Below are 23026 nucleotides of genomic sequence, written 5' to 3' on the forward strand. Positions count from 1 at the left end.
ATCAGAAAGAGCGTACAAAGACGGAAACCGATCCTTTAAAGGGGCGCTCCCCACCCAGGTTTGTCCCCAAAATTTTATGGAGTTATCGGAATTCAAGTCATATCTGATATTAGGAATGAAAACTGGTAGCAGGTCATGAATGGCTTTCCAAGGAGAATTGCTTGTGATCCTAGCTCTGATTCCAGCGTCCCATCCATTGTGCTCCAGCCCATGAATACTTGCTACTATTCTAGCCCATAACTTCTCCTTCTCCATAGGAAACCTCCACAACCTCTTCCCCAGCAGAGTCATATTCCTTCTCCTAATACTCCCAAGCCCCAAACCACCACACGACTTACTCCTGCACACTATTTCCCAGCTAACTCTATAATCCCTCTTCTCTTCTCTCGGCTCCCACAGGAAATCTCCCATTAACTTCTCTAATCTGTTAGCAATCTTCACTGGGATTTTAAACACCGACATGAAGAAGATGGGTAAGTTAGCAAGCGTGACCTTAATTAATGTAATTCTCCCGCCAAGAGAGGTAATTCTTTTTCCAGGATACCAATCTTTTTTCAAACCTTTCTATCATCGGGTTCCAGAAACTCTCTCTCTTGGGATTATCACCTAATGGTAATCCTAAATAGTTCAGAGGCCACCCCGTGACTTCACACCCCAGCACTTCAGCACTCTCCCTGATCTCTCCCTCCTCCAAATTCACCCCCACTACACAGCTTTTCCCAAGGTTAACCTTCAAGTTGGACAGTTGCTCAAACAGTTGTATCACCAACTTTAAATTCCTGATAAACCTCACATTACCACCTTCACAAAACAGAATCATGTCATCAGCAAACTGTAAATGTGTGAGGGGGGTTTCCATCCTCCCAACCCTCCAGCCTCTAATGAACCCCCTAGAATCTGCTCTATGAATACACAATGGTAATCTCAGCATACACATTTCTACCACATTTTTTAGACATGTTTCTTGAATACACAACACTCTACTCTATATAGCATAGTTGGCCTTACAACTGTTTTATATAATTTTCCTTTTAATCGAAATGGTATTCTCCTACCACATAAGACTCCAGATGCACCACTCTATTTTGCCCATTTTACTATAATTCCATGGGCAACATCCTCCTCAATCTCTCCCTTGTTAAGAATTATAATCAAGGTACTGGAAAAGGTCACATTGAGTTATTTCTTGGTCTCCAATCCAGTGTGCTCTGATTTGCACTCTTATTATTAAATTCACATAGCACACATCCTGTTTTACTCTTATTTTAAAACCTCTTGTTTCTAAAGTATTTGTCCATAAACTTAATTTTTCATTTAATCCTTTCATTAATTTCAACAATTAAAACAATTTCATCAGTAAACAACAGGCACCATGGGACTTGCTCTTGGCTATGTTAGTTAATTCATCTTTGATTAGTGCAAATAAATAAGAGCTAAGTGTTGAACCTTGGTGAAGATCCTTTGTAACTGAAATATTGGTTGTTACACCATCATACCATTAGCTTGTATACATTATTTTATTATGTTTTGTTTAATATAAAAGGTATTATTTACATATGAATATGCTTTTCACAATAGTGTCCAACCTTTTTATTAGTGTTTAAAATTTTAAAGCATCACAATACTTAATTAATCTTGTATAATTAAAAATATTCTATAAAAGTAAAGTTGTCTATATTGATAAATTTGCAAAAAAAAACTAGTGGGTTTCAAGAGAAAATACAAGTAAAAAGTAAAAGTTGTTTAAAAACAATATAAAAGATATTAAGCATTGAGGAATATGTGAAGATATACTCCCATGGTTTTTTGTGTACACATCCATGGAATTAGAAATATTGTGGCAATATCAGGAAATATGTTGATCTTCTAAACAATGTTTATTTAGAATGTAAAATCATAGTCTACGCTAGAAGTGTGACCTGCTTTCCAAGCCATTATTTTGCATCTCAACAAGAGTTTTGTTAAGCCTCCTTTTGTTTTGACATAAAATAGGTAGAAAGTTTCCACTATGTAAAACATCAATTATATTTCTATCTCTTTTATGGCCAAAAAATTTTCTACCCCTTTTACATGGAAAAAAATGCAGACTCAGTTAAAATTTCTTTTTTGTTATCAACTGATATAGCAAATGTCTTCACATTTCTACCTTTCATTAATTTTACGAAGTACAAATGCTACAATCATTTATTATCTTAACCATATGAAATTTGTTGTCAAAGAATAGTGGCTAGATAATCTTATAGTAAAATAAAGTTTAAAAATTTTGGATTAGAAGATAAGCAGAATTAATGAATCAAATGGTTTGGAAAGCTACTAACTGGAAGCATGTCAACTTGTCAAGTGCAGTTCACAAGTTCCAACTTCCAACCCATGGAATAATGACTGAGTATTTAAGAAATTATACCAGGAAAGTGTGTTGCACTAATGAATGAATATATATTTTGGTATTAATGTTCTAGAAGAAAGCAAGATACCTGCATTTGCACTTTTCTAAGTTGAAATCCATGTTAGTACAGTAGCAAATAACAAAAACAAAAGGAAAGGAAAAAGGGAGAGAAAATGTAGAAGGAAGAGTTCTTGAGAGAAGGAGAAGAAGATGAGAGAAAGGGAAGAGAAGCCAATAATGATCTAACTGCCTCTCCCATTAACTTTTATACTTAGTGAAAGAAAAGATGTACAATGCCAAATATGCCCTTAATAAGGCAGCTACTGTCAACACACATAAACATCAACTTAAACTAGCACTAAACTAATGGACCTTGGGCCCAATAACAGAAACTAATTAACAAGAAAATAAATGATAGAAAATCCTCAACACTCCCCCTCAGGTTGGGAATAAATGTCACAATTCCCAACTTGTGTAGATCATATTCAAGGTATCTTTCTGTAGCTCCCTTGGTGACGACATCAACTAGCTGTATGTCAGGTGAAACATATGGTAGGCATACTTCTCTTGATGTCATCCTCTTTCTTATAAAATGTTTGTCTACCTCGATATGCTCCGTTCTATCATGCTGAACTGAATTGTGGGTGATGTTGATTGCGGCTTGATTATCACAATACAATATCATCGGTTCCTTTGTAACAACTCCAAGCTCATCCAACAAGGACTGAATCCAAAGAATCTCTGAGATACCATAAGCCATAGATTTGTATTCAGCTTTTGCACTTGACTTGGCCACAGTTGATTGTTTTTTACTTTTCCATGAAACCATGTTACCCCCAACAAAAGTGCAGAATCCTGATGTAAACCTCCTATCATCTAAGCACCCTGCCCAATTTGCATTTGTATAGGCCTCTATCTTCCATGTTCCTATGATCAGTAAACGGTATTCTTCTGCCTGGATGTTTCTTTAGGTAGACAAGAGTCCTGTCAACAACTGCCAAGTGCTGAACCTGAGGAGCATGCATACTAGCTTACAACACAGACAACATAAGAGATATTTAGACGTGTCATGCACAAATACAATAGGTAGCCCACCAACCTTTGATACCTCCCTACATCCTTTACTAGCTCACTATCTGAAGCATTAATCGTGTGGTTCTGGTCAAAAGGTGTATTAGTTGGTTGGACTCCAAGTTTTCTAGCCTCCTGTAACAAATCCAGTACATAAGGGAAATCTAGTAAGTTGGGAGCCTGAATTTATAGACAGCCCATAAGGGAAATCCTCAACATAACAAGGGGGATCGGTGCATGCTTCAAATGGACATGGAGATCAGCTAATGGTTTAGCTGACACGTTGGCTAAACAAGGGGCTGTGAGGGAGAGAATGTTCTGGGCAGTTTTGTAAGAAAGATTACTGGGGGCTGAACACCTAGTTAGGGGTTGACAGCTGTACTTAAATCTGGAAAATTATTCTTAAGTTATATTAATGAAGTTACCATTTCCAATAAAAAAAACCAGTACATACTGCCTCTAGGAAATGAAGATCCCATTTTTGGACCTTGCCAGCTCTATACCTAGAAAGTACTTTAGCTCACTATGGTCCTTGATCTCAAACTCCTATTGTAAGGATTTATTCAAGGCATTAATCTCACTCAAATCATTTCCTATAACTATAATATTAACAATGTATACTATTGGCATTGTCACAAGCGATCCTCTTCTCTTTACAAAGCATAAGGGGATCGACTTGGGTAGCAACGTGAAGCGATGACTACGACAAGACCAACCAAATCTGGGTCAATTTGGCCCATTAAATATAAGTGTTGAATATTTCAGCACAATTAATAAATATTCTAGAAATAAATCAAGGAAATAAACATGCGACAAAAGGGTAAAATTGGAAATACCAATTAATAAGATAATTCTAGAAGGATATTTAGCCACATGATTCAAATGTGTAAAGAACATTCTGGAATATAAGGGTAAAATAGGAAAAACAGAAATTTAAAAAGCTCTTGGAATGTGCACCCAAAAACTATAAATATGGGCCTTGAAACCATTCTTACCCATCACTATCACTTTGATTACAGCCCATTCCCATTCTCTCATTCAACCTTTTCTCCATTTCAGCCATCCACCATTTTCCTCCTTTTCTCGCTAGAATTCTAGCATTGACGAACTACAATGGCCTGATCCCTCACTAAAGGGTATGTAGGCAGCCCTTCAGGGTCTGGCCACTTGCTTATTTCCCATTTCTTCCCGTTTTTGGTTCAGTCAATTCCTCAGACCTCAGACTAAAGACCACTTTACATCCTCAGCCTTACACCAAGGATCAAAATTTTGTCACGTATCGGCTGATACGTATTGTATCAGAGCCTTCCCGGTACGTCCCTACAGGGGGTGTTTCAGGTCAGCAAGTGGTTTAGGGGGTAGACCGGCCTTAAACCTGCCCCTCTGAACCAGTTTCGAAGAAAATAAAAAAACATAAAAAGTAGTACCAATACAGGTCGATACGCCCTACCCTGTATCGATATTTTGAACCTTACCTTACAAAAAATGTATGATCTAACTAAGTCTGTGTGTACTAATTTGTCAAACCATGTTCTAGGTAATTGCTTTAGGCCATACAAAGACTTCTTTAGTTTGTACACCCTTCCTCCATCCACTTCATTGTCCATATACACTTGCAAATCTCTAATGAGGAAAGCATTCTTTACATTTAGTTGGAAGAGTGACCAAGAATAGGTGGTCGCTAGAGACAAGAGAATCTGAATTGGACTCGTTTTGGCCATAGGAGAAAAGGTCTCCAGATAATCTATCCCATAGGTTTATGTATATCCTTTTTCAACAAGCCTCGCCTTGTAGGAAAATCAACAATCTCCCATGTTTGATTTTTTATCAAAGCCTTCATTTTTATGGGGGTATCATTAATATGAACAAAAACATCTATAATCACAAGAAGGATACTTAGATTTGTGTCAGCTGAACTTGGAGTCTCAGATGAATCGATAGGAAGTGATGCGGGTTCCCCTTTTGGAGCATGAATGAAATCAACCCTCTTGCCCTGAACATAATGAATTGTGAGGCAGGATGTAATGGAGCAAGGGATAGGAACAGGAAAAGGAATAGGATTCTCAAACTCCTCCCTAAAACAATCCCCTTGAGGAAAACCACAAGAGAAGAATGGTGTAGACAAAAAGTTATGGAGAAAGAGTTCAAGCCTGCATAAAGCTGGAGAAAGATAGTAAAAGTAGAGTCCAAGACTTTCATCTGTGGAGAAGTCAAAGAAAAAGGGATGGAGATGCTGAAGATTAGAGAGGGCAAGACGACAACGGTCTTTCTCACAGAAGGGGCAATGCCCTGGTTTAAATGATTGATGGTGAGAGCTTGCAAGTCGTTCTAAGTACAAGAATGGAGGAAGAGTTTAAAGCTCGATGGAAATATCTTTTCAACTGAAACAAGGAAGAATCGAAAGGGGTGGTATATTACCTTGACAGAGCGGTTTGGAAATGATAGAAGGCAACTTATCTGTATCCTGATGGGAAGACAAAGAGCAGGTTGGAACACAATCATGGAAACTCCCCAGGAGTTTCAACTAAGGAGGGAAAGGAACCAAAAGGTTACCATCAAGCCTAAAAAGGAAATAGGAAATGCAGAAAAGAATGCAAGTGTTTTTCCGGTAGAAGAAAAGAAGGAAGATATCCAGATTTCCTGTGGACTTCAAGTGCCTAAATTTAAGTCAACTGCCTCAGAAGGTTCTTGGAGCAAGAAACTGATTATTCAGTCGGAACAAAAAGTAGAGAATTGGGTGGACGTGGGTGTTTCCATCCAAAAGCTTTTGAAGTCAGACGGTAATTTTTCGATTATGCCTTTCAGTGACTATAAGGCGATCCTAGATCTCTCTGTTCCCATTGGAAGATTTCTTCTACAAACCAAGGTCAAACCGAAAAAGGGTTTGTAATTGTTTCCAAGTGGTGCCCTGGGTCGAACTCAATTGAGTTGTTGGAAAATCTTGTGGTGAAAATCTTTGGGCTTGCTTTCCATCTTTGGAAAATTCCAACTCTCCAGAACTTAGCTCAACTTTGTGGTGGCAAACTTGTAGAGGTAAACACTTCAAACCTTCGAGCTGTCTCGCTGAAATTATTGGGGCCAAAGTACAAGAACATCCCTTGTATGGTGGAGGTATCAGTAGATGGAAAGGTCCATTGAGCCTGGTTGGCCATTGAAATGGATTCAAAACTTTGGGAGGGAGCAAAGGTTGAAGACGATGAGGTGGCATGGAAAAGTTTGCGTGGAAGTCAGTTAGTGGTTGAAATGGACAAACGGTCGTTTGGAGCTGAAGCTCAACAGGCTTGGAAAGAAAAAGAGGGATCGCAGGCCCCCAAAAATAAAAAGCAAGCAGAACCATTGATGGAGGATTGATTTACCAAATTTAAATCCTATGCAGAGGTGGTGTCAGAACCAAGCAATGTCCTCAGTAAGGAAAATGCTTAGGCAGGAAAACCAGGGGAAGGTGAAAAGTCATCATAGCAGATTGAACCAGAAAGATTTCAAAGTAAATCTGAGCTGGTAAACAAACCTGGTCTTCTGGGTGGACCAGAATTGACCCCTACGTGTGATTGCTTAAGTAACCACATGATCTTTCATGTGGGGTTAGAAGACACTAACAAAGCTCTATCATCGTCCCCACTTAACCAGTTTTCCTCTCCTGTCGAAGTGAAGAAGATTCAGAACTGAAAAGGTCTGTACTTAGATGCTGGTATGGGAAACCAAAGGAGTCTTTCTGGGGTTCCAGTGATTACTTGGAGGCAGGCGCATTCAGAAAACTTCACGACACCGGACAGGCCAAATCTGAGGTACTTCAGGGAAAATAAAGATGATTGGGAAGCCGATAATGATTGGGAGGACTTGGAAGGTCTTGATGTTGGGGAAGAAGAAGAGGTCAACCAGCCTTCTAGCATCGACAGCATAGACTCCACTAAAGCTTGTAAAATTTTGGAAGAAGACAACTTGGGAACCGAATTGTTATTTGACGATCAGGACTCGGAAAAGACAGTGGAGGTGGTGGAAAAAGTAAAAATAAAGGTTGCCGATTGGGTAAAGTCAATGGAGGATTTCAAAATTTTCTGTATAAATGATACCCTGAGAAAGTGGAGGTGGCTATGTCAGCTCAAAATAAGGAAAGGAAAGTGATGGAATGGAGACAACCAGAAGCCAATTGTGTAAAACTCAACTTTGATGGTAGCTACATAGGCAATCAGGCTATTGCTGAGATGGGAGGGGTCTTTCGAGACTCAGAAAGGAAGATGCTTGCTTTATATTCAGGTACTGTAACCAATGGTGATGCAGTGTCAACAGAGTTGTACAGTCTTCTTCAGGGCCTTAAATTTGCTAAGCAGTTTGGGTTTCTTAACTTGGAAGTGGAAGGGGATTCTCAAGTGGTTATCTCATGGACAAGGAATAGTACCAAAATCCCATGGGATGAATGTCACATTTAGATGGGTTAGAAGAACAACAAATGGGATGGCAGACATATTGGCTAAACAAGGAACTATAAGACAACAAATTTTTTGGGTGAAAATATAAAATTTCTTGTGGTGGTGACCTTTCCACCTTGATGTAATTCCTTCTTTTTGATTCTTAATAAAATTTTTGAAGGGTGTAGACACAAAGAAAGTGACATCTATAGTAACATGTTAACTCCTTGACACCGGATCATAGCAACAATATCCCTTTTGGTTTTAGGCATACATGAAAAATACACACTTCTTGGCTTTAGGATCAAATTTAGTACAGTAAGGACCAAGAATGAACAAAGTAGACATACCTTAAACCCAAGGATACAAGGAATCAAGAAGACAACAATTAGTACATTATAACCCCAAAAACGAACAAGAACTAAAGCATACACTATAAGACTTCTTGCTACCTCCACAATATGTCAGTTTTTTCTTTCAACCACCCAATTTTGTTGAGGTGTATAAGCACAACTACTTTGATGAATCACCCCATGCTCCGATAGATAAGATGTTAGGTCTTTTTCAAAGTATTTCCTAGCATTATCCGATCTAAAAACCTTAGTCCTCATACCAAACTATGTGAGAACCATCTGATGTAACTGTCGCACTAAGGATGGCACCTAATCACAAGATCACATCACATATACCTAAGAATGTCGAGAATAATCATCCACAAACGAAGGGAATAACAATTTTTTCTTTTTTTTTTTAAAGAATCAAGAAGAAAGAAAGTTTATTAAAAGAGAAGGTTACATCCTATCACATTTGTTGTCCAGATGAGACACCAACAACATCAAGTACATACTTCAATTACATGGAAGAAATGTGATAGAGTTTCCAAACATCAGTGTGAACAATATCAAAAGCAGAACTCCTTTTATTACTTAATTAAAAAGAATGTCTACATTTCTTTTCAAGTTGACAACATTCACACTCTAGACTACACAACTTAACAAACTCGAGTAACTTTGGAAACAAAAAAATGTAAGGAACCAAAAGAAAGGTGGCTTAGCCAATTATGCCATGGCATTATCTGACTCACCAATCTTGACCCATTATTGGCACCTCCCACAACCAGTCTAAGGTCACTGGTCGATTTCTGTTCAACTCCACTACCCTCCATAGCTTCTCAAACAGCTTGAAACACCAATAAAAGATGAAAAATAGCTTCCAGGATCGGATGCCTAAAAACTCTTCTGAAAACAAAAAACACTTACCTGGAGAGATTTATCCTTTCTCAGGAACTGATAGAAGTAAGACAAGTGGCTGTCAATCTCACCAAGAACCCCAGGAACAGCCAAAAACTGAATTGCTGCATACAGAATGCTCCTAGAATCCAAAAAAATCCTTTTACCTTTCAAAAAAAAAATCCTGAGTGCCTCTCCAGGTCAAAAACAAAGAGCCCACTTCAATGTGGACTCTCCCCCCCTCTCTCTCTCTCTAGTTCTTCCTATTTTGGTGTCTGGTCAAAGATCACACTCCTGGATGTCTGAATTTCACCAAACAAATCCAAGAACTGGGTCTATTTTGATCCAATGATCAGTGCTTTAGGCCTTTACTCCTCCATGCAGTCGGCTAATGTAGGACTGCATGGGTCAGCTCCAAGAATCTTTAAAAAAATGCTCTGATACCAATTAGCAAATAAAAAAACAAAAGAAAGGGGAAAAGGGAGAGAAAAGGTAGAAGGAAAAGTTTGAGAGGAGAAGATAAGAGAAAGGGAAGAGAAGCCATAATGATCCGGCAGCCTCTCCCATTAATTTTTATACTAAAGAAATGAAAGACGTATGATGTTAAATATGCCCTTAATAGGGTGGAAACTATCAACACACTTAAACATCAACTTAACTCAGCCCTAAACTAATGGGCCTTGGGCCCAATAGCAAATAAAATAAAAGGGTTTTTAGTGTTCAGTCCACCCCAACAAATCTTAGCTTTACCGTACAGTTGGGGTAGATGCCAGCTCGGAATTGATGCCAATACACGGGCGGGTATTGGTGTTATAGGTGGAGCTGTTTTAAATTTTGAATTGTTGTAGGTCTGCAGTGGAATTCAGAATTCTGAGGTGAAGTGCAGTCTAAAAATCCCAAAAATAATAAATGACAGCAAATCCTCAACAAGTACCAAAGTTAGTGCAGTAGAAAACAAACTACTGAGTTTTGTTTATGTTGCATGTATCCTGAGAGTTCATTCTTGAAGTTTGAAATTGAATCATTTTGGAATTCCCATGCATTGTGTTGATGTTTCTTTCCTTCAGCTATTTTCTGTTTCTTTGATCTACTCAATGCTTATCAGGAAGCAATCCTATATTTTCTACTAAATTTTGACGTGCCCTATCTATTGTTTTACTAGGAGCAATTCCTCTTTTGCTATGATGCCATACTTGATGAATTGGAGGAGCTTGTTTCGGAGTCCAATCACCAGTGAAAGGAACTCAAACTTGTAAACCATTCATAAGACTCTTCATGGACTTCCATTATTGTGCCATATCTACATGTCCTGTTCCTGTCTCTCCATGCTTTTGAGATAGGCATTTTGGGATGAGATGATGATGCAGTTATTATGTTTACAGCTCAGACTGCTGACTGATGTACGTTAACAAGAACCATTCAGTCACTGTTCAGTAGAGAAACCTGCACAGCCCTCGTAATCTGGGACATTCACAGTTGGAATCCCACTTCTGCATTTGGTTCATGGGGGTTATTACCATGTAAAACTGAAATGTAGCTGGTACTAAGAAATCAATTTTTTTCCTTAACCTTTTTTTGAAGAGCCTTGTGAAACTGAAATGTAGCAGGCTAATTTGGTTTTCCTTTGGAGATTGGACCAAGCGTCACCTTGTTTCACAATGTATTCCAAATTTCCAATTCTGCTTTAGACTAGCCCCATATTTAAGTTACGCTCTGCAAAAGAGGAATTTATTGATCGATCTGCCAAAATTTTTTCCTTAAGCATGCCATATGTGTTTTTTTTTTTTGCAGCATATGCCATATGTTGAGACTTGAGTAGGGATGCTGTATCGTCTTTATGATGGAGAATTGCTCTTTAGAATGTTTTATAAGGTAGGCTGACGTTCAATGCCCTTGTCCATTGGAACTTTAAGTCTCTCATTCTCATGCTTGGATTGTTTCCAGTGTTTTGACTTTGCACCTGGCCCAGTGGTTGATCCGCTTTCTCTCTGGGTCAGCGGGTCGGAGGTTCAACCATTTGGTTAAACGGGTTAACTTTGATGTCATTATAAAAACATTCAAAATTTTTAAAAACACCAAAAATGGTAACCTGTTGAATGGTCAGACAGATCAATGGTTCGACTATCCTGGTCAATGGGTTGACTGAATGAACGGGTTTTTATACCTGGTTAGAGGTTGACCCAAACTGGGATTGTGACCAGATCGCTGTCTCAACCGGCCGAGTTAACGACGGATTGAATACAGTGGTTCTTTGATTTATTTCCTATATGATAATGGTTCTAGTATATCTATTTATGTATTTCAACTAAAATGGGTTTGAAATTTTGAAGTTCTGAAATTGGTCTTCATTCTTGATTTAAAACAATAAAAAAAAAAAAAGGTTTGGTCTTTGATACAACAGTAATTATCTATGATGAACACGTGGCATACTTGCAGGCAATCTCATTACTTTGCAGGCCTTAATGGCAAGTCCTTGGAGATGTGGTTATTGATTTAATGAGCTCGACCCTTATTACATCCCAACTTGCGAAGCTGTTATAAATGACATGATGCAACCAATAGTGATACCTCACCTATAAACAAGGGTTGGGAGTAATAGGTAACTTACATTTTCTGATTCTCACATTTGCTCTTGCTCTTGTTTCATCTTGGCACCTCTCTTTTTTGCCTTGAATGATTTATCAGTTGGAATCCTCGCCCTTGGGATCACACCCTAGAACTTCTAACATCTTTTTGTATTATGGGGCCCTCAGCTTAATCACCTCGGAAATTTCCATATTGTCCCTATTTACAATCTTTAGTAGCATCAATTGGCGTCGTTTAAGATAACATCTAAATTCTTACTTCAAATCATCATGGCCAATCAACAAGGTAACTTGAGGATGGGAAACCACTCATCCTCTCTTGCTCCTCAAAACCATGTCACTTGAACAATTCTAGCGATTGATGGAGCAAAGGGCCCTCCTCACTGATGAGGTGCACCACTTGTGGCAACCAGTGGAAAGCTAACCTGCCAACCTGCTAACACCAACAAACATCAATCCTCCGTCCTGAGCCAATGTCTCAAAAGTCATACCAAGGACAAGGCCAACAACGCTGTTGCACATACATTGGCTGCCACACCGGTCATCTGGCCTTTGGGATTTAGAGCAGTGCAGGTGGTAACTGAGAACGAGCCACTCCCAGCTAGTGAAATGGCACTAGGCATCGATCCATCCCATCTACTCCCATATCAGGCCTGCACGAGCATCTCAACAATTGTTGTGCTTAGAGGGGACGTTTCTGTAGCTTTGGGACACTTACAAAATGACTCAAGTGTTACACGGGTCAGGTAGACACCTGTTGCCAACGTCCTACAAATGGACCATGATCGATGGTTTGACGACCTAGAAACAGAGTTTGGCACTATACATGTCGAGATTAAGGAAGTGGAGGCTAAGGTAGATTCCTCCTCTAGCCACAACTTGGCAAGTAGGATGGAAGCCTTCACTAAAGAAATTATATTAGAGCCTCTTCCCATAAATTTTAAAGGCTCCCAACATAGAGACTTATGACGGAATCACTGATTCGAAGGTTCACATTGAGATTTTCCGTGTTAATATGCTCCAGCATGGATTCTCCAATGCCTTGGTGTGCCGGGCCTTTCAGGCCATACTCAAGAAGGATGCCTAGCGTTCTTAGGTCTCCCACCTCGATCCATTACTTCAAGGGACCAGTTTGTAAATATCTTCCTCTCTCATTTGTGAGCAACAGATGCTACTAAAAGACCTCAAACGCACTAATGGCAATAAGACAAAAACTTGAGGATCCCTCCGGGACTATATTCAACACTTAAATGTTGAGGCCCTGGAGGTAAAGACCTTGACCAGGCCATAACTTTTGGGGCTGCCACCAATGGCCTAAAGTCATTGGCTTTTAGCTTCTACATTGTGAAGAAACCACCTTGGAACATGGAAGAATTTCTATCACGAGTTGAAAAGTACATAAACACAGAGGAAGTTGAAGCTAGTAAGCATTTGGTTGAAGACGAATGGATTAACAAGAAGAGGAAAGATAAAGGCAAACTGAGGCCCAATGGCTCACACAACAAAAAAGATAAGTCCAAGTAAGCTCCATTGTCATATGAAAGCTACATTCCACTCCCAAAGTTACATCGTTATGCAGGTTGGGAAGTAGGAGTTCATGTGATGGCATTCAAAGATGAATAAAAATGCTAAGAAGGGCATCTAGGACAAGTGTTGCAAGTACAACCGTGAAGTTTGTCATGACATTAACAAATGCTATGAGTTAAAGAATGAAACAGAAACCCTCATAGAAAAGGGGTACTTGAAGGCAAGGATTTAAATATTGGTAAAATAGATCCAATACGCCTGTATCAGTATTGGCCAGGGGATAGAAGAAACACTACAACTAGGCCCGTATCCCTAAAGTGAAACCCTCATAGAAAATGGGTACTTGAAGGCAAGGATTTAAATATTGGTAAAATAGATCCAATACGGGGCGTATTGTATCAGTATTGGCCAGGGTATACAAGAAACAGTACAACTAGGCCCATATCCCTAAAGTGTACGTATCAAGGCAAGCACATCCATATCTGACTGTATCGTATTGTATATGCACTAATATGAGATGATATCGATACAGACATGTCTTTCGTGTTTCCATTTTCATGTCTATATTAAAAAAAAAATGCAGTTGGCATGATTAAAAACCAAATCACCCAGCACCCAAGCCTTAAATGTGACCTTGAACCACTAAACTAACCATCATCTTATGAGAATAAATGAAATAAAGTAACTTTCATCAATTAAAATGTCCACATGTACTATAGACAAATAACATGTACTAACAACTCCAACAAAAGATTAAGAAAAGATAATATTCAAAATTAGTATTTTGTAAACTAATGGAATAAATAATTTCTCAAATCCATATTTATATAAAAAAAGTAGTTATTAATCTCAAATAGTTTACACAAAAAGAATATTAATAATAGAATAATTATTTTAGTACTTAAATTTATAAATTTGAACCTGACATTTATCTTAATTTTTTTATAAATTATTAAGTAATATTTTAATTTCCATTAAACAACACCATATTTGTTATTTACAAAAAAAATATTGTTTACAAAATACTCAACAATATAAGGTAAATTGAATTTGTCAAATGCACTAATCTACTTTTATATGAATAAATGATTTTTTAATAAAATGTATAGCTTATAAAAATAAAATATTGTTACCAAACATTCGATAATTATTAGTTGATTTTTTTGTTAACATTAAAAATTAAAAATAGTATATTAAAAAATAATTGATACAATAATTCACATATAATAGTTGTATATGTTTTATGCCTTGAATTTTGATAGAAAATAACATAATAATAGCTTTGTGCATGTAATATATATATATATATATATATATATATATATATATATATATATATATATATATATATATATGTTCTAGGACTCTTGATTAATACATTATCAATAAAATTTTTTGATTTATATGCTTCCCTTTATAGTAATTTTAATATATTTCTTTACATGTACCATTAAAATATACATTTCCTATTTATTTGTACATTAGTTATGGCTATTTTGACCTTAAATATAATATTATTAATTTATGAAATTTATATGCATTTTCCAACATATCTAAGCCTCTAAATATTTTTTGCCCATATCCATGTGTTTCCAAAGTGTATCATTGTCCAAGTGGTTTGATCTGATACCCAATAATGATACTTTAGTTCGTGCCTAAGGGGCTTCATTTAAATGGATGAAACATCCAGGTCGACCTTAGAGCCAACCAACCCCTAGCTAAGGTAATTAGTGTCATCTTTGGTAGCCCAACAATAGGTGGAGAGAGTTTAGTTACCAGAAAGGCCTACACCTAACAATTACAGATCGAACACAAGCTCCAAAAAAAGGCAAAGCTAGAGGAGGTCATCACCTTCTCTAATGAAGACTTATAGGAGGTCATTACCCCCATGGTGATGTGTTATAGTGATTTCCATTAGAATCCCCAACTACGAAGCAAAGAAATACTTATGGATAATGCATGGCTCTTCAACCAATTTCCTTCTCTACGATGTATTTGAAAAAATAAAGCTTTCGCAGATCGACTTCAGCTTACCGATACACCAATCTAATGATTAAGTTCTTGGTTGTCAAGCTAAACATAAAGATCACTCTACAGATCACGGCAAGAATAGAACCCGAATACACCAATCTAATGATTGAGTTCTTGGTCATTAAGGTCAGCTCACCTTATAATGCGATTATTAGCTGACCAACACCACACTCCTTAAAGGCGGTGGTATCTTCATACCACCTAGTGGTGAAATTCTCAAAGGTTCATGGCATCGAAGTGGTAAGGGGTAATCAGGAATTAGACATGAAATGCTATTTAGTAGCACTCAAGGGGTTCAAGGGGAAGGCAAAAGATGCATTGCCTTTAGAAGGGTTCGACCTCAAACACAAGATAAAGACCAACCAAGGCCAACTAGTGGAAGAACTCTTCATTGTACCCTTGGACAAATCCGAGCCTAAGAAAAAAATACAAATTGATCCCCCCTCCTAGAGGATATATGCTCTGAATTGATAAATTTCTTCAAAGCTAACACTACCATATTTGCTTTGTTTTCCACTGATATGGTAGAAATTGACCCCTCAATCATGATTCACAAGATAAGCATCCATTTGAGTTGTAAGATGATTCTGAAAAAGAAGAGAAACTTCGCATTGAAGCGATGGAAAACCACCGGTGATAAGGTGGACAAACTACTCAAGGTCATTTTCATTAAGAAGGTACACTACCCTAACTAATGAAAAGTTGTAGATCTACATTGACTTCATAGACCTAAAAACAAGCTTTCACTAAAGACAACTTTCCCTTGTCAAGGATTGACCGCCTCATCGACACCACCTCGAGGTATAAACTCCTTAGTTTTATGGATTCTTTCTCAGATTATAATCAAATCAAGATGCACCTAGATGACAAAGAGAAAACAACATTCATTGCAGAGTGGCACATATTGTTACAAGTTCATGCCATTTGGGTTAAAGGACTCTAGATCCGCTTACCAAAAGTTGATTAACAAGATTTTCAAGGATCAAATCAGTTGCAATATTGAAGCCTATATTGAGGACATGGTCATGAAGACCCTCCGAGCCAACCAACAAATTATTGACCTCAACGATGTCTTTGACATCCTATAGAGATATCGGATGAAGTTCATGCTAGACAATATATGCCCTTAGCTCTAATGAGATTGATGTGCATAATCATTTATTAGTAAAATAATAAAGTACATTGTTGTTTTATGCTCAAATTGTTGTGCTTTTGTGAATTACTTGTTAGACTAGACATTTGTGAAACTCGTGTTAGTTTAAAATATTCTTAGGAATTAGATAAAATTAAGAAGTTTATCCTAACAAGGCTGATATTGATGTGTTGTTGAATTGGTGAAGCAGTCTATCTCAGTTGCTAGGGTTGGACCCTAAGACCAACTTGTGGGTGCTGTAAAAAACACTAGACCCAGACCAATTTTGAGTTGTGCTCTAGATCTTAGAGATAGATGGACAAAACTAGAAAGTTGCATTTAACCACATACTTGATTATCATATTGTACTAGGTTTTGGATTGAACTATCTTTGATATGTTAACTAATGAAATCCATCATGGGTCAACTATGTAGATATGTTGGAGAAGTTTGGGAAATTACCTTTGTGGGTGATCATAGTAATAGGATTGACCCCTTTTATCAAATAATGTGAATATCAAGGTTTACACTCTCTTTAATGAAAATGTAAACTGTTGGCAATGGATTTCAACTACATTTAAATTTTGATTTAGAAAACGCATTTATACATTATATTCCTATTTTATGAAAAATGTTTACAAAATGTTTTAATCCTAGGATCCATTCGAGTAGAGAGTGTGACACTGCACTTTGAAGTCAAGGAAGAGGTCCTTCCTATAGGCAATGTTTTGGTGATTATGGGCCAAGCGGTTAGATGTAAGAAACCATTACAGGGTTGATTACCTGATGGGATTTATCTTATATAAGTCCATTATCTTTGGGTATTCATACGGTGACTAAATCCAATGAGCATTTATGTATAAATGTTGGGCCCAAACTGAGCCCAAGCTGATTGGGTTAGGAGTTCACTGCCTTAAGCAACGAATTGGTCTTAACCTTTTCTAGAAGTGGGGCCAAATCCTTATAGACTTGTGTAAGACTTTTGTGGGTCCCATGCCATATAATATTCAAGCCCAAAGTAGCCATGCAACACCTTGGGGCATGAAATGGCCTAAGGCCCATTACTTATGTGATTAGTTAAGAAATTATCATGTGATCTTAGTCAAAAATGGGTATAGATCTGAGTCTGGAGCACCCATTCTCTTAAGAAGATAATAGTTATCAATTAAAGATAAAATCATAAACCAAATTTGATTTGAATCATCTCCTAATTAGATTAGGAGAGTGCTCTATATAAGGAACTAAGAGAGAGGGGCAAATTCACCAGTTTTCTCCAATCTCAGCTCTCAACTCTCCTCTATTCTCCCTTGCCTCTCAAAAACCCTAATTCGAACCAACTTTGATAGGTGATGATTTCCATAAGTTCTCTACTGTTTTATTTTGCAAGAAAAATAATAGAGGATATCAGGTTCACACACTCACATCAATCCAAGCAAGTTGGGAACCAATTTTGTTGAAACGGTGTTGCTGAATCAGTTCCACACACACATTGCGCCATCTTTAGTTGGAGGCCGATTTTGGGACTGATATTGAGCATGAACTACCACTCTGGGAGATGCACATTTTAGTATCTGTATTAAATATAATCAGTTTTAATTTGGGTTTCAAATCTGGTCCAGTTCAATGCAAGATTGATCCCAAAATTTCAAATTTCAAAATCATCAAGAAATTGGTTCCCGTGTTGGGATAAAAAAAAATTAAACTCAACTAGCCACTAAACCTGGTTTGGCCATGTGAAATCCCGTTTCTAACCCTTCCAATAGTGATATTAGAACATTAGGTTCAGTTCTTAGACTAAACCAAACATATTTGAAACAAATATCAAATCGACATGAACTAGTCTAGCCAATTTGACCTAGTTAACATATGAATTGAGAATTTGGTTCTTAGTTCGGGGCCAAAGATCTGAAATTTAATCTTTATATTTTTCTGATATTATTTGGAATAATTTTATGCTGAATTCTTGAATTCTTAGGCTGAAAGTCTGATGGAGATTGAATTCTTTATTGGCGGCAAGTTTAATGCACACCATGCAATTCTGATATTCATGATCTATAATTAATTAACTTTTTTTATTTTATTTTGAAAAAATAATGTATTGGGGTTTCTTTTTGTGAAATAAGCGCTAGAAATTAGGATTTTCTAAGTTTATTTACACTAGAGAACAAGTTGGAGATCGCAGAGGAAGATGGAGTACAAGATTGATATGGAGATGGCAGATCAATGGATTCCTGTAGATTGTCCGAATTATATTCAGATCATCACACTATCATCCATTGTTATTTCATTCCATTGTTTTGCCAATATTTGTTGATTTCATTATGAATCATACTTGAGATTTTTCAGAGTATAGTTTTTTTTTTTAATTTATGCATGTTTTGGACACCAAACCCTAGGTTGATTTGACCAAAATTTGGTCTACCCTATATGGGCCAAAACTAGGATTCTTTGAAGACTGTTAACAACCCCTTAAATCACTAATTAAGTAATCAATTTTGGACCTAAGCCAAGGGTTTGGTGGGCCATTGCCTGGACCAATTCAGCCCACACTTGTAAAACCTAGTTGGGTTTAAATTTAAAAAAGATAAGCCCATTTCAACATAGACTGTTATATGGTCTGAATTCTTTTTGCAGTTGGACTCATATACCAAGTCAAATTTTATTGGATAAATGGGTCCAATAATGGGCTGATAATGTGTTAATCCAAATGGATCTGGGTTTAAAAAGCTTTAAGCTGATTCTTGATCAATTGTGCGTGATGTGCTATGTGTATACGACTTGTACATGAACCATAAGTGCTTGGCCCATGTAAAGACTTTATGTGGCTCTTTTCACCCACCATGGTTGAATACACATCATGGCCATGATGTCCATGAACCTTTGAATGATCTCCCACTAAATGAGTTATTTTCTTGTTTTCTCTCCAAAGAATGAACCCTTGTGGGAACCCTAACCCAATTAGGGCCCATTTGAATTTGACTTTATCAAAGGTCAGTGGGAGCCACTTTGGTAAGACCTAATACCCGATCTAAGGACTGATATTATTGTTCTAATGACATTAGTGCTAAGATGATAAGAAATTTCATAAAATGACATCTATAAAGGTCTTTTGTCATTAGCATGAAAATGGGATGCATTGGTAGATGGAGATGCACCATAAAATTGGGCTATCTGTTTCACTAATATGATTAGTTGAATTGCTTCATTAGATGATAGGGGTTTCATAGACTAGTAGGAGTGGTTTATCCTAAAATTGAAGACTCTTTCATAATACCTTGGGGCTCCCTATATGATGGGTCAACACTTATCGATTAGAAAGGTTTAAGGTAAAATGGTTATAAACCTTGTCTAATGGAGGCCAAAGGGGATTATGCAACTGAAACAGTTGGCTTCATGCGCCTATGTGATTCCCTACATTTTCAGAGACATGAATATTGTCTACATCATAAAGGGAAATTTCAAAAATTAAAAAATGGAAATGGAATGTAGATAAAAGTCTATTCTATGGCATATAACATGAAATGATAATTAGGTAGTAGACTAATTACCTGTGCAATTTGTTAGAAATGACACACAAATCAATCTTTAAGTTTGTAGATAATTACAAACTCAAAAGACCTAAGTACGTAGATTGATTCACAACCTTAACCTGGTGCTCAAATCCGATAAATTGGTGAAAAAGCCTTTGAGGCTAAATACGTAGATTGGATTCGCAACCTTAACCTAGGGCCAATCAGAAAACACTAGAACATACTGGTGGAAGAGCCTCTAAGGATAAAAAGAAGGAATATCAAAAATAGAGGAGAATAACTATTTTGCCCATTGTTATATCATCACCTCATTGGACAACTCTATGCATGGACAATTTGATAAAATAACATGTAAACAAATTCTAAAGTGTAAAAGCCATGTATGAGTAGAATTATTCAGCATGTCAAAAGTTCATCAAATTGTTGATGACCGCTTAGATGTCTAAGAACCAGTCGATTCAAAACCATGTCAGAAAGATGATAGGGTTTATAAATGAATTAGAATATCTTGGCTCCAAATTAGATAATGAACAAAAATTGATGTCATCTTAAACTCTTTGCCACATCCTTTAGTCAATTTGTTTTCAACTACAACATGAACAAACTAGAAACTAACTTGCAAGATCTCAGTAATATGTTGCATTAGGTTGAGGAATTGATTATAAAGGATAAGCCTGTCATCATGCTTATAGAAGAAGGCAGATCTAGCAGGAAGAAATGTAAAGGCAAGAAAAGGCCTCAAAAGATGATTGACAAACCGAAGAAGCAAAAGAATGACAAGTCATTAGATGAGTGTCACTTTTGCAAGCAGACCAAATACTAGAGGAGAAATTGTCTTCAATATATAGAATCCCCTAAGGAGGAAAAAAAATGTATTTTTAAAACTCAAGTCATAGAGACTAATATGTTGGTCACTTCTACCCCCTATTGTACTGATTTTGGGGTTCCTATTCATGCATGTAACATTCTATAGGGATTCAAAGAAAGTAGAATGTTGAGTGATGAAGAGATCATTCTCTACATGAGTACATTTGTAACTGTTGCAACTACTACTATATGATCAGTGGGTTTAGCTTTTAGAGAAAGGGTTGACCCTAAAAGATTGTTTTTATGTTCTACAATGCAAGAGAAATTTGATTTTAAATTCATTATGGAAGAATTGTTATTCCCTTTTATTTAGTAATAAAATTACAATTAAGTTGTCCTTACTCATTGAGAACTCAATAATAATTTCTATATACTTCACCCTTCTCTAGAAGCATATGTGGTTGGAACAATTTTAGAACACATCCTCATAAAAAGAACAAGAGAAATTATTAATTTCACATACATGTGACATTACTAACTTAGCTACATAAACATAAAACAAGAGAAATTATTAATTCCACATGCATGTGGCATTATTAATTTGATTGCATAAACATTGAACGGGTCACAAGATTGCTGAATTGTGATCTTCTAGATTTGCTTGCAATAGAAAATCTACCAACTTGTAAACCTTTGCTTCAAGAATATATAACCAAGAGGCCATTTATAAGTAAGCCTAAAAGAAGTATATGCACACTTAACCTAATACATACAGATGTATATGGTCCCTTGAATGTTATGATATATAATCAACATTCATATTTTATAACATTTTACGGATGACTATTCTCGCTATGGCTATGTGTACCTAATGAGACATAAGCCTGAATCCTATAAAAAGTTTAAAAAATTTAGACATGAATTCAATAAACAATTGGGGAGACAAATCAAGACCTTCTAATCAGATCGAGGATGTGAATATTTCTTTGATGGATTTATTAGGGATTACCTAATAGACAATAGGATTTTATCACAAATGTCTCATCTTACTACACCACAATTAATTAGTGTATCAAAGAGAAAAAATTGAACTTTATTGTATATGATCTGATCACTCCTTGTCCATTCAGAATTATCCATATCCTTTTAGAGACATGCAATAGAAAGTATGATCTACATGTGAAAATGGGTTCCAATCAATATGGAATTCAAAAAACTAATCGTTTCCTATTTTTAGGCTACCTTAAGAACTCTATTGAGTACCACTTCTATGACCCAAGAGAACAAAATATTTTTGTTAGTCGAAATGCTCACTTCTTATAAGAGGACTACATCTTAAACAATCATCATTAAGAAATTATTCTTGATGAGGAGGGCTTACGGGTAGTGGGAAATAACCCGTAAGTTCCAAATATCAATACCCAATCTAAAAGATCTACCAGAGTATCTAAAACCCTTGTGCATTTCGGTTATGATCAAGAAGTTACTTGATGAAAGTCATGGACAGTGAAGAAAATAGCTTGACTTATAAGGAAGCTGTGTTAGGCGTAGACTCTTTAAAATGGTAGATGCCATGAAAGCTAAAATTGACTTAATGAATACCAACATAGTTTGGACTCTAGTAGACCCACCCCTAAGGGTGAAATAAATCGGTTGTAAGTGGATGTACAAGAAGAGGAAGGGCCCTAATGAAAAAGTTAAGACCCATAAATCTTAACTTGTGAAAAAATGTTACACTTATGAAGAAACCTTCCTGTCTGTGGCCATGCTTAAATCTCTTACGATATTCATACCTATAACTACACATTACAATTGGGAAATTTAGGAAATGAATGTCAAAATTACGTGCCTAAATGGAAATCTTATTGAAGATAATTATATGCAATAGCTAGAAGGCTTTGTTGCCAAGGGTTAGGAACATATGGTGTATAAACTTAATAAATCCATATACAGATTAAAGCAAGCTTACAGAAGTTAGAACATTTGTTTTGGTTCAACAATCAAACAATTTGATTTTAAACAAAATATGAATGAATATTTTGTTTATAAAAAGACAATGGGATACAATGTTGCATTCTTAGTTAGACAACATTCTGCTCATTGAAAATGATGTAGGAATGTTAAAAATAGTGAAAGTGTGACTTTCTTATCAATTCTCCATGAAAGATCTTGGAGAAGATTCATATATCTTGGGATTTCCACTCTATAGAGATAAATCAAAGCGATTAATTGGATTTTTCCAATCTATTTATATTGATAAGATTGTTAAAAGATTAAACATATAGGATTCCAAGAAGGGATTCATTCCTTTCAGACAATGAG

At 36.6% G+C, this 23026-nt stretch overlaps 1 protein-coding gene across 3 annotated transcripts in view; it reads left to right on the plus strand.

The window, feature by feature from the left end:
• The window catches only part of PTP1 (protein tyrosine phosphatase 1), a 52045-nt gene extending 40159 nt beyond the window's left edge, over positions 1–11886 (plus strand). Inside the window, exons 8-10 of one of the 3 annotated variants that reach the window (XR_016099298.1) lie at positions 10255–10344; positions 10884–10964; positions 11529–11886. Coding sequence is in view for 2 of the 3 variants with exons in the window: in XM_088944896.1 (XP_088801022.1) it covers positions 10255–10329 (75 nt within the window). In the remaining variant the exon portion in view is untranslated. Of the gene's footprint in view, positions 1–10254; positions 10842–10883; positions 10965–11528 lie in introns of those variants that run through there. The other 2 variants (XM_088944896.1, XM_088944895.1) reach the window with 2 other exon arrangements.
• Positions 11887–23026: the final 11140 nt, after the last annotated feature.

This window comes from Nelumbo lutea, chromosome 5, assembly GCF_056320005.1.
Source record: "Nelumbo lutea isolate HS-2025 chromosome 5, American lotus-T2T, whole genome shotgun sequence".
In the NCBI taxonomy this organism is placed as follows: Eukaryota; Viridiplantae; Streptophyta; class Magnoliopsida; order Proteales; family Nelumbonaceae; genus Nelumbo; species Nelumbo lutea.